Source organism: Protopterus annectens, chromosome 1.part0 (assembly GCF_019279795.1).
Source record: "Protopterus annectens isolate FY-2018-M chromosome 1.part0, PAN1.0, whole genome shotgun sequence".
Taxonomy (NCBI): domain Eukaryota; kingdom Metazoa; phylum Chordata; order Ceratodontiformes; family Protopteridae; genus Protopterus; species Protopterus annectens.
This window is the reverse complement of record NC_056725.1, coordinates 1,828,925,108-1,828,938,572: the sequence shown is the minus strand read 5'-3', so window position 1 is coordinate 1,828,938,572 and position 13,465 is coordinate 1,828,925,108. Positions and strand designations below refer to the sequence as shown.

The 13,465-nt window shown below is 37.4% G+C and overlaps 1 protein-coding gene across 1 annotated transcript in view; it reads right to left on the bottom strand.

Moving 5' to 3' along the window:
• The window catches only part of OXCT1 (3-oxoacid CoA-transferase 1), a 1,765,637-nt gene that overhangs the window by 1,185,402 nt on the left and 566,770 nt on the right, over positions 1 to 13,465 (bottom strand). The window contains exon 5 of the mRNA XM_044069775.1: positions 1,808 to 1,957. Within this exon, the coding sequence (XP_043925710.1) occupies positions 1,808 to 1,957 (150 nt within the window). The remainder of the gene's footprint in view (positions 1 to 1,807; positions 1,958 to 13,465) is intronic.

Genomic DNA, 13,465 nt, shown 5'->3' with positions numbered 1-13,465 from the left:
CAAATATACAATCCATTCTATATCAACTTGATTTCTGCTCAAGTCTATCTCCCCTCATCTCTCACTACTCCCCCACCAGGCTTCTCCGAAGTTCAGCCCAAGACCTATTAAAAATGTATTAACCCAAATCCAAAACAAGGTGCAACTTATATAGCTACCATCCTTCTATTGCATGGAACAAACTCCCCCTAGAAATAAGGACTCTGACTCACCCAAAACAATTTAAGCTAGCAACCAAAGACTACTTTAAAAAACACTGGTCCTGCCATTGTATGCACCCTCTTTGACCACTAATTACCATTATAGTACTGTCAAACTAATTCATAATACTTAGCAAGATCTACTTACATCCTATGCCTTTTATGTAACCTCCAATGCTTTTGCCATACTCTGCTCCCTGAACTTTTTAGCAACTTCTAAGCTTTTGCTATACTCTGCTTACTGAACCTTATATTGGGCATACTTTTTAAACTAAAACATATAACTTTCTCTACTTTATTAATATTATCCTTTAGTTTATAATACTATTTTACCTGTCAGCAATCTGTATACAATTTGTAACTACCTAAATACCTCTATTGCTATTTTTATTGCATTGTACATTTTTGGAGCTTTTCTCCCCAGGCCTCCGCTGAAAAAAGGGCAATAGCTCAGTCGGACCACTCCCAGTCAACAAATGTAAAATAAAATAAATAAATAAAATATTCAGGCAAAAGTAAGTTAACACAATGCAATAAAAAAGAAGACAATATGAGATGTACAAACCAAGAAATTTTCTTTTCACACAAAGCAATCTATTCTGTTGCAGAGGATGTTCATTCAGCTTTCCCAGGAAAACCATCTTAACTAAAGGAGACTGCCCTAATCTACAGAAAGCCTTACTTTAGTTAGGTTGCTTTACGATTGTACACTACCACTTGGTTTGGGTGTTCCAGCCAATAAGTAGTGAAAGAATGCAATAAACATGCACGTATGCAAGAAGAGGGGTTATCTAAGCAAACATTAAAGTTCAAAAATAAATAAAATGATCAAATACTTAAATGAATGTTAAGTAACATCTGTTTACTCTTTTTACTCCTAAAACCTTCTTTTGTGAACTCAGCTCAAACTTTTATTATATTGTTTTGATCACTTTACACAACAAATGTAATTAAAAAAAGCAAATGTAAAAAAAATTAGGATAGCAGCCAATGTATACACTAAAAAATCAACACATTCACAAAGACTATTAAACACTAGTTTGAATAATAATATGCAAACATTAGACTAATAATAGTAATAAAATATAAATGTGCAAAGTTAACATAAACGTAATACCTAAAAAATCATAACCAAACAACATTTCAAATAAATGTTTTCTTTTACAGTGCAGTACATTATACATTTGCCAAAAAACAACAAAACTGTTTCTTGGACTGTGTGTATTTATTTTATTTGTTTACTGCTACTTTGCAGTACAGTACAATGAAACATTACTAAATTGTATTTTTAAAATATGCTGAACAAATACTGAAGTATATAACTACTGCACAGAAAGCTACAAATGGAAAGATAACTAAAGTTTAATTAATTGTTGGGGATATGAAAATCTGTCCTCCCCAGCAAAGATCTCCTTTGTTTAGTTTATCATTGTATTGATGTATTTCAGATAAAAGTATTGTTCTGGCTGCAAATATATGTTATACCATCTGCCTTGTCCTTCTTTTAAATAATTTTTCTAAATGCCACACTTTTGTTAAATGTGATTACCAGTGAATCTGAATCATTTTATGTAATCTAGTACCCAAAACACAATGGTACACCTTACCTGCTTTGGTTGACTTGCTAAAGCGACACTACCATTGCTGTTATACTTAATTGGTGCCCCTCCTTCTTGGATTAGTGTTCCATATCCAGTAGGTGTGTAAAAGGCTGGGATGCCTGCACCTCCTGCACGAATTCTTTCTGCAAGGGTACCCTAAGGAAAAACAAAATGTTGAATAATCCATTTAAGGGAAGTCAATACATGGGCTAAGGGAACTATATATTGCAGGATCGTCATTATATTCATCCATTCATTTTCTGTCATCAGCTTCATTCTATACAGATTCATGAGGGAAATGCATTGTTAAACGTTTAAAATGTTGGGACTCGTTTTAGCGAGTCCCGTAATGCTGAGGCTGAACGCCTGAAAAGAACAGACTTAGATGTACCAAGGCTGAGATGGCCACTTATCGGAATATTCCCCATTTTCCAAGGTCTTGAAATTAGTATATATAAGTCTGGAGTCTGTGGGGGACTTGCCCTCTGACATACATCTGGGGTATATCTGGGGTAGAAAAGCAAAATGTGAGCACACCAACAAAGCTGAACAGAGACAAATAAAGTGTTATTTTTCCAAGTTGTAGTGTATCAGTTTTATTGCAAAAGGATGACCACTTTTGCGGGGTTACCGCTTCCTCAGATCCACATGAAATGATAGTTAAAAACAGACAATTTATACAAGTTAAAATCACATGTTACTTTAAAATAACAAATCAGATTCAGCTTTTTTTAATTAGTGCTGGCTTTAAAGGTACACTAGCATTAAGCCCTGGATCTCTGTGGGCTTGCAGTGCTATTACCCATTTAAGCTCCAGATTCTCTAAATAGTTATTCACATCTCCTCTCCTCATACCAGGTCTGACCTGTTGTAGAACTCTAAAATGAAAAACATTATGACCTGTTTTGTCTCTATGTGCTGCCAAAGCATTGGTATGTACATTATTCCTTGTATTGCTAGCGTGTTCCAAGATCCTTTCCTTAAGTTTACGCATTGTTTTTCTTAAATGAAAACCTTGACGCTGTGTGCAGGTTGCTAGATATACTAAGCAATTACTGTTACAGGTAGCAGACAATCTTGGAATGAACTCCCTTCTTGTGTTGGGATGAATAAACACTTGTTCTTTTACAATAAATGTGCATGCTTTGCATTTCCCACAGGGAAGGGTTCTTGTTCATTGTGCGGATTCTATCCCTGAGCATTTGGGACCATAGCATAGCATCCTTTTCAAACTCATATTGTTCCTAAAAATAAAAGTAAGATCATGTCCAACCACCTTGTTTATTCTATCATCTGCTAACAAGATGGGCTAATTTTTTTCTAATAATGTCACAAAACTCATAGATATTACTAGAGTAGGTGAAAACTTAGTGTTGCCATGTGATTTATTATGATTCCTATGTTTATTTGAAAAATATGGGGCCCCTTTGTCACTCCTATGCACCTCTATCTCTCTATGGACATTGGTTGTCAGCCTATCAGGATAACCTCTATTCGAAAGATCATAGAAAAGTATCAAGTGACTTGGTCATGTCCATGTTGTTGGTATTACAATGTGAGAGTCTCAAAGATTGTCCTTTCACTATATTTGGAAAGATATGTGTGAGATGCATTCTGGATTTGTGTAGTATACTGTTTTCCAGCAAGCTTTCTTGAAGGATTTGGTATCTAGCCTACCAGCATCATTCTTATATAACGTAACATCCAGAAAGTCTGTATTGGTCAGATACCATTGCATAACAAATCTGAGATAGCTTTTCTACATTTGGACTTTATTGTGTGTGAACTACCTTTGGCAGGAGTGTGTGCTTTTTGTTCTACAGTATATCTGGGGTATACAGAGGAGTCCACATTTAAAAAAAAGGTTTACAGGAGAATAACAATGTTCAATATTCACTCTTCTATTGAATTTTCAGTGTTTTTTTTTTTTTAGCATGTCAGTTTCTTGGCATTATCCATGCCAACATTTCAGTAGGAAGCCAAGTGGATCTCCTCATAGCACATAACTTGTGCAAGGCCGACAGTGTTGTGAGACATCAGGTTATCGGAAGATTGGCAGTTCTGCAAATATATCTTTGGAATTTGGAAGAAATCTTGAGATCCCACATACACACAGAGGGCATGCAGATTACACAGAGAAGGCTACTCAGTCAGGAATCAATCTGGAGATCCAAGTGCTAAGATACAGCTACTCTAACCTCTGCACCACTGTGCCACCCATCATCATGTCAGGAAAAGATTTACTTTCAGCAAATCAGAATATATAAACAGAGTTACAGCTCTGATCCAAATGTACCTATGTTGTGTTCAGCCCAGGGATTACAAATAAGTGAACAAGGAGTAAACAAATATGGATGAATCCAATGAGATCAGGCAGTTTTCCATCAAGTATAGTGCACGATGCAAGGATGAGCTTACAAGGGAGGAAACAAATACAGATCAATGCAAACAAATGTTCCAGTAAGTTATAATATGAAACTGGTTGGTAGACAATATTTAAGAGGGGACTGCAGGGCTCAACATGTTTATGAAACATAGCTTAGCTGTATGTCATCTTGACAAGTGTGCAACTCTGCAGGCTTTCAAAAGTACACATAACTACTTCCCAAAAGGCAACTTTATAAAGGGATTGTAATATTCAGCACAACAATATAAAATGCTTTTTAAAAAATAAGAGCTGCCATATTCGTGCAATGCTGTAAAAGATTTAATCATATTGTCAGCAAATTGGTAACAAATCTATATAAAAGAAAAAAGGCAATATTCCCAAAGTAATCCAGGTGAATCCATCACAAATCAACCATACACTGAGTACATATCTATTTTATTTTATATAAGGAATCCACCACAGTGGGTAAAATTCACCCTGGAAGCAGCAGCCAGAGAATCCATCCATCCATCCATCCATCCATCCATCCATCCATCCATCCATCCATCCATCCACAAAACTTTTTCCCCATTTTTACACATGGAGTCAGTGTGTCACTTCAGCAGTGAATCATCTAAAGGCAAGGTTTACACCACTGGGTGGCTAGCCCTGCAGCAGTAATTCTTTCACACCCCACACTTGCATGCACACTGAAACCTATGGCCAATTTAGTGTGTCCAATCCATCTACTGCATGTCTTTGGAATGTGGGAGGAAATGCAGCCAGAGAATGACCAAAACTTAATACATCTGCATTCTTGAAGCAAGCACTGGAACCAACCACATATTCCTGGTAGAATGGCTTTTGACAGTAGCATTTGCCAACAAGCAGTTCATCAACAGACTGCAAAACAGAATCCAGCTAGCAATCTACTAGGAGTTTGCTTAGCAAATGAAACCCTACCAACACTGGATCAAAAGAGACAAAACTGCTGATCCAGCTTCCTGAACTCACAAACAGCCTCACCTAGTGGTGCACATACAGGCTGTGAGAGTCTCCCTCTCCCCCTCCCTCTCTCTGCTTCCTTCCCAACAAATGAACAGCTAGTGAATGGACTAGTTTATGCTAAGATCCTAATGAAAGACCAATTAAGATTCCCTGCAAATAAAGGCTTGAATCTCAGAAATCCTATAAATGCAGGTGAGAGTAACAAAGTAGGCATCTTCCAAGGAATGGACTTCAGAGTCACTGCATTATAAGGCTTGAGTGGAGGGCAGTCAAGTCTGCTCTTCATGAAATTCAAGTCCAAAAGAGGAAAGGTGCTCTTCAGAGGTGGAAAGAGGTAAAAGATATGTTGAAAGAGCTGCCTGACTATCTGATGCTGGACCATAGTCTGTCCCAACACAAGATTTTAATGGGCAGAAACACCAGAGACATGCATTCCGACTGAGGTTGACATCATGAAGATATCTAAGGTAAGTCAAGATATCTGTCAAAATGATACCAAACCTCCTCCACTTAAAATGTATTTGCTTAGTGGAAAGCTTCCTTGCTGCTTTAGTTACCTCAGAATTCTTGCAGAGTTTGGAAACAAGAGATCAAAATTAAGAGTGAGACGCAGAGGTGGAACCAGAAGTCAAACAGATATGGACTTCCTTGGCTTGTACTGGAATAGCTGTCTGCACTGTCAGGGATTAGAAAAACTAAAACCACACCATTCTGAGCCACCAAGAATGAAGATAAATTTTGACCATTTTCCCTGAATTTTGTGTTCATACATGGTATCAGATGTAATATAGGGAAGACTAAAGAAATCTTATTTACCACTGGGGAGACAATATAGCCTCCCCCCATCGACTCTTCCTCGTCCTCCTGAATGAAGCAAAAATTGGGGGAAGCAGTATACTCCTGCATGGCAAAAGTGATCAGTCTCTTTGATGCCCACTTGTAGAATATTCATACCAGACAGAACTCCCAAATCTACAGCTTCAGCATATTCACTTCTTGTGGAATCTGAACAGCTCTAAGCAGGATAACTCAGTCTACTGCAAAATATGCACAACCTCTTTTCAGAGGGGGGTACAATGTGCTACATATCACACTACAGCCTGGTTGTTAGACTAGCAGGTGGCATTTTGGCCACAGTATGCAAACCAGAGCTATGAGGACAAGAAATAATACTCATAGCGCCAGCAGATTTGAGTTTGGAGTCCCTTTTAGGGAAGTCCATTTTCCCTGAACCATGGAAGAACAGAAGGCAGCTCCCATAACAATGTGCATGCTTATCTACAGAACAGACAGACCAACATAAAGACTGATGGGAATGTTCCATCTCTCCAAACTGGCAAAAACAGCTTGACAACAAGTGATCAAAATGTGAGCATTGGTCACACAAACACATCTCAGTCCACTATAACACTCTCTCTCTCTTTCTGCTGTGTCCTCATGAAGACCTCCAAGCTCAGGACCTCATGGGCCCTCTCAGTAGGTCAGAATAACAGGCAATAAACAGTGTCCATCTCTGTCCTGCCACTAAAGACAATCATTAGCCTTTTAAATCAGGTTTAGACTGGACATCTCCCAATTAGTGGCTCCTGATAAGTGGAGACATCAGGGTCTGTAACAACAGAAATGTCCAAACCAGTGATACTACTGGAGGTGTCCCTTAAAGGGAGCAACTAGGAGTCAGTTATTCAGGTGAGGTAACATGGAGGGCTTTCTCCTGCAACACCTCTGTCACCAAAGCTAGCACCTCAGCAAACCCTCTTTTGTACTGCTTAGTCCAAGCAGTCACACTTTGTACTGAAAGAGGTGTGCACCTGGAACAAATCACAGAACCAGACAGCATGCTTCCCTAGATGCTAATCTGCTGGAAAGCACACATTATGCCCAATGACTCTTTGGTAGGTTAAGACATGCCACCCCCCAAAAAAAAACAAAGGTGACGTGGAATTTAACATACCAACTATGACTGTTGAATCTGTTGATCTCCAAGTACAAAATGATGTTTCTGTTACCTTCAGAACTGAAATGAGGCAGCTGTGTAACCCTAGACACCATTTTGAAGTAGTCCTATAGTTATACAGTCTCACTAAAAAGTAAAACCTGGGCCTGTCCTTAGAGCTGCTTGGTCTTTCAGGGGAGCTTTTTGTTGGAAGGAACAAGCAGCTTCTAGATACCATCATTCACAGTGAAGAAGTGTACCAGGTATCCTACAGAGAGACCCAGAAAACAGTGAGGACTGTAATTGTTGATAAGGCTGGATCAGTTTCTTACATGAGCTGACCAAAGAAGCTGAGGAAGTCAGGACTGCCTCATGCTTGTCATTCCTCCATATCCAGCAAGGTTTATGTTGAAGGCACATCATGTCTATCACCTCTTAAGTCATTCATCCTGACTGTGTATAGTACATGGTGTCAGAATTAAACTTCTTCAGCTGCGTTATATTTTTGTGCTGCACTGGTTTTGGAACTTGAGAAGTTGCAGTCTGTGAATTATCTCTGTAAAACCCACTATAATATCATACCCTTATGCAATAAGATTTGTATCTAGGTTTTCAAATTTTCAATGTAAAAACAAATATTTCAGTTCTAAAAGCATACAGAAAAACACTAGGAAGGAAACACTAATCCACCAAGTATAAATTAAAACCTTTTATTAACAAACCAGCCAAACAAACCAAAAAGCTCTTTTGTTATTACAATTACTTCAAAAGACTAAGCTTATTGTGAGCCAAAGACATTCACCATCACATTTTTTCTTCACTAGACATCAAAGGGTTCAGGAATTGACAGATGTTTAAATGACTGAACTAAAACACACAGTGAGAGACAATAAGTTTAGGAACTTGCATGATTTGGTTAGAAGAGAACTGTGTTTATAATGGCTATACACTGATCAACAGCTTAATTTAATTCTCCCAGTGTGAAATAAAGAAACTGATATATAAGGGCCAGTAATTCTGCTGTGTAAAATTCAGTTACTAGCTAGTTAAGTACACTGCCTGGATGCTAGCAAAGAAGAAACTTGGAGAGCATGAAAGAAAATCATCTAGAATAGGTAAACAGAAAACAATGACTGGGAAGAATACTGCAGCTGCTTCAGAAAAAGCTATTCAAATTCCAGATCTGAAACAAGAGATGGTTTCCAGTGATTTAGAGGGAAAGATGGGACAAATGTGCTCAGAGCTGATTCAAATAAATTAAATATTGAAGGAGTATATCAACTCAAATAACCAAAGGCTAGAAAAAAATGGAAGAAGCTTTAAACAGCTATACAGATGAACTGATACTGCAAAAATCAAAGGTTGAAATAAAGAAAAGGCTGGCTGAGTATGGGACTGCTTAAGAAGAACCATTTTAAAAATGGTAGAATTAGAGGACAGAGCACACAGAGAAAACATGAGATTTTCTGCTGCACCACAGCAAATGGAAGGAACAGACTTTATTAGAAAGCACAAGTAACTGGACTGGTATTACAAAGCAGGATTTGTTAACTGAAAGGGCACATTCTATGTAGGCTACAAACTTGGCTATAAGAAAGAAGCCAAGACCTATATTTGTAAAGATGCAATCATATCAGCCGAAATAGTTGATCCTGACAAAACTGTAGTAGCAGAGCAAAATCATTATTTGATTTTATTTATTTAACATTTGTTTACTGAGAAAGTCTGACTCTGTGTCCATTTTCAGTGGAGGCCTGAGAAGAAATGCTGCAGACCCATGTCTCTAATTAAAAATTACAGAGACTAGAGTGTTTGTGGAAAAGAATTATTTATGGTACCAGGCAGAAGAGAAGCAAATTTATCTTAGCAATCGGGAAATAAGAGGTATGTGTGAAATTCAAGCTGCTATATCCAGCTGTTTTCAGAACATTTTTTTCATGGAGGATCAAAGTAATTTTTGATGCAGAACAAGCTAAGGAGCAAAGACAAAAGCTTGTCCAACAAAAAATGAGACATCAAATAAAATTGGACTCTGCTTCTCATTCTTCCGATAATAAAGCTCACAGAGAGACTTTGCCACTGAAACCTTTTCCCAGGTTCCAAAGGAAAATACTCGAGAGACAGAATAAAAAAGTACAGGAGTTGACTAAAAGAAACGTGAGTGCCTTGAACTTGAACAGAGTCTGGGTCTGGAAGAAAGAGATGAACAGGAAGACCAGCAAAACTGAAATTAATAAATAAATTTGAGACTATAAATTATCAATCACATTTGTAAAATGTGGCTTTACAAAAAAAGAAAAAAAAAAGCTGAAAAAGATTGGATTTCTGTTGAGCTTGCTAAACTTGTGGGGAACTGACAGGCATATACCACATTCCAAGTCATTAATGTTTGGAAGGACACAAAGGAAAAAAAAAACTGTAAGCAAAACAATTTCTGTTCTTCATGGCATTTGTATAAAACATTTCATGATATAAACTACATGCTATATAGTAAAGTATTTTCAGTGACTTCTGTATGTTATAACAGTACTAAAGTGAATGAGTACCCTTTTTCTTTTTAATTTTAAGAAATGTAGGCATTACACAGTAAGAAAAAAAAAAGAGAAGAAAGGCTAGACAAACACATGTTTAAGTTGATAGGCTGTAATCATAGGGTGTTGGGGTGGGGATGTAAAAGTGCACTGATTATGGAATGTTTTCTTTTCACTTTTTTCATAAATGAATGTCTGGATTAATGCCCGTGATAATTTTTTTTGTTTGTTTAAGCAAGTGTTTTGTTTAAATGAGAAACTACAATGCCATGAATAGTTTCCACTTAGCACTTCTTCTTCTTCTTCTTCTTCTTTCGGCTTTTCCCGGTTAGGGGTCGCCACAGCGGATCACCTTGTCCGCACATTGAATGGCAGTGGAGTTTTACGGTGTTGAGTTGCCAGCCCGGCGCCCAACCTTCCACAGAAGGCACACTCACACGCACACCTAGGGCCAATTTAGAGTGACCAATCCACCTGCAGCATGTCTTTGGGATGTGGGAGGAAACCGGAGCACCCGGAGGAAACCCACGCGACCACAGGGAGGACATGCAGACTCCGCACAGAAGGCACCCCAGCCGAGGATCGAACCGGAGAACCTCTTGCTGTGAGGCGGCAATGCTAACCACTGCACCACCGTGGCCGCCCAATAGTTTCCACTTAGCACATGAATGCCTAATGTTGGTTGAGAAGTACACTGTGTTCTTATGTTTCTAAGGAAACAAGCTGAATAAATGTGAAGGCAATAAATCAAGAGGTGTGGACATTGTTTACTGACAGAAACATAAAATTAAAAATTACGAGGATAAGTGACTCAGTAAAAATAAAGTTTGAAATTATTGAAATGAAGAAGAGAGAGCATTTTTTTCTGGTAACAAAATACTTTAATGCATTTACAAAGACAATGGATAACCTAGTTTTATTTAAAGATAGCCGGTGTACTATGGCTAAAAGTTAATGTTTTTCTAAATTTAAATAAGCTGTTTTTTCACATCTAGCAAAGGAATAAAGATAAGAACAGACAGCAATTAGTGTATACAGGAGCACAGGGTGCAACATGCACTTTAACATGGCTAACCTTAATTTTAAGTTAATGCCTGTGGATGCAGCTGTTGATTTAGGACAATTGTTCCTATCAGTATGGCTAAACTTTATTATTTGTAGATGTGCACAGTTTTGTGCATTTGTTTTTAAGTTAATAGGTTTTGTGGGTGTTCTGCGTGCATGCATTTTTAGGTTTTTATTAAAACAAAATGCCTTGTAAAATGTGGCATAGGTTCAAATGAAGATAACAACAAACAACTGTATAAAGGAATAACCTACCAAACAGTAGTGTGTATGTGTATATAATATAAACACAAAGGTTGGAAAAATATTTAAAAAACTGTCATATATAATAAGTGAGAATAACTTCTTAGCATAATGGCTACACTAAACATATTATTCTGGAACATCAATAGCCTCATAGGTATAGACAAAAAGGAAAGAGTACTGAACTATATTGAGAACTGCAAAGTTCAAATAGCAATAAAAATACATTTGGAAAGAAGTAAGCATGTGAATTTGATAAAGAAACCATTTCAGGATGTATACTCAGCAGAATATCAGGGACAATGGAAAAGGGGAGTACTTATAATAATTGCTAGAGAAGTTCCAATAGTGACAGAAGAGGGGAAAAAAGATAATAATGGCAGATTTGTAGTAGTAAGCAGCTACTGGCAAGAGAGGAGCATTAGGCTGGCATGTATTTATATTTCCCTCTAAAACTGGTACCATGGAGCTTAAGAACATGTTGGGAGAAATAATCAGCTTACAGCAGAGACTATTACTTATATGTGGGGACAGGAACTTGATTTACAACAGTGAGGATGTATCTGGGGGACCTAGAAGGGAAAACATAACAAAAGATAGTAGATTTCTGAAGATATTTATGAAAGTATTGAGTATGCAAGATGTGAATTCAGTAGCAGGAATTGACAGAATTTATATATTATTCCCCAATGTACAATAAGTGGGCTAGACTAGACAGAAAGTATATTTCTGGCAGCACAGTGGTGCAGCAGTTAGCATTATTGCCTCACAGCAAGAGGTTCTCTGGTTTGATTCTCAGTTAAGGTGCCTTCTGTATAGAGTCTGCATGTCCTCTTCAGGTTTCCTTCCACATTCCCAAGACATGTTTCAGGTGTACTAGACACTCTAAATTGGCCCTAGGTGTGATTGTATGCATGTGTGCGCCTTCTGAGGAAGATTGGGCGCCGGGCTGGCAATTCAACACCGTAAAACTCTACTGCCACACATTCTGTGGACCAGTGATCTGTTATGGCAACCCCTAACAGGAGCCGCTAAAAGGAGAAGATGACTCGACAAAGTATATTTTACAGGAATATGTGCATTTAATTGACAGCTTCGGCAAACATACAATAACTATTTCAGACCATGTACCAATACCAACTAACATAAGAATGCAGGGCAATCAAGTACAAAAGAGACACTGGCACTTCCCCATCAACCTGCTAAAAAAGAGAGGAATTTAAGGAAAGTGTAGTGGAAATTATTCAAGAGTTACTTCCCTATAATTGTAGGGAAGATAGAAATTTCTTCGTAAGTTATATCTAAGAAATGGGATAAAATGAAAAGTGGAATTTAAAAATAGGGCACAAATAAAAGAAAAAGCGATCTGGTTAAAAAGTACCATGAAATATTTAGAGAGGATGACAAAGGTTAAACTAATGCAAAAATAAGGGGATCTCACAGAAAAAGAAGAGGCGCAAGTGCAAAGTGCTAAAGGGAAAATAAGGGAATATCTGGATACTATGCATGAGTTTAGAAAGATTGCTTTTAAGCAACCATTTTTTGATAACTCTGGAGCCAAAAACTTTTAGCACAACAACTTCAGCAACAGGAATAAGTAAAATGGTTGTTGCCAAATTTAGGGAGCCTATAACAAGAAAAATAATGAGAGCTCCTGCAGAGGTATTGGAGATTATTTCAGAAATTGTATGAAAATTTGTGTAAAGCAGATGAATGCTGAAAATCAAGAAAAATCAGAAATGAAAATATTTATGGAAGACTTTGGAAATGCCAATATTAGAGGAAGATGAGAGCTCAAAAATCAATTAAAGAAGGAAAAGATTTGATATAAATGGTGACATATAATCAATTTGCAGGAATGTCTCCAGGAATAGATGGTATAACTGTGGAAGTTTGAAAGCTTGGTGGGAAGAAAATTATAAAAGACCAGGAAGGCTTTTTAGTAGCATTTTGAAAGGAGATAACACACAAACATCCCAGATGAAAGCTGTGGTGCTGTAATACCTAAATACATTACAGACCCATCATACCCAGGTTTATATAGGCTAATTTCAATTTCAAATCATGATTATAAAGTGTTTATGTCTATAATAGCTAAAAGAATGGCAAAACTGTTGCCAAAATTGATAATTATGGATCAAGGTAGCTTTGTGGACGGCAGTCAAATATTTGACAACATTAGCAAAACAATGGTGATCCAGAGGGAAGCAAAATCTAAGAAAATACTGCTGTTTCTGGTGAGTCTTGCTGTAGAAAAAGCATTCAGCACAGTAAGTTGGAATTTTATGAATAGGGTAATGGAAGCATTTGAATTCCCTGAAACAATAATAAGGTTAATTAGAAGGATATATGAGAGACTGGAGGGAAAAATTAAAGTGGGAGGGTTCCTCTCTGATAAGTTGTATCTGAACAGTGGAACCAGGCAGGGGTGTCTGTTTTCCTCTCTGTTATTTGCTTTATATTTAGAGTAATTGGAAAAGAAAATAAGGGATTCTAAAATGCAAGGATATAAT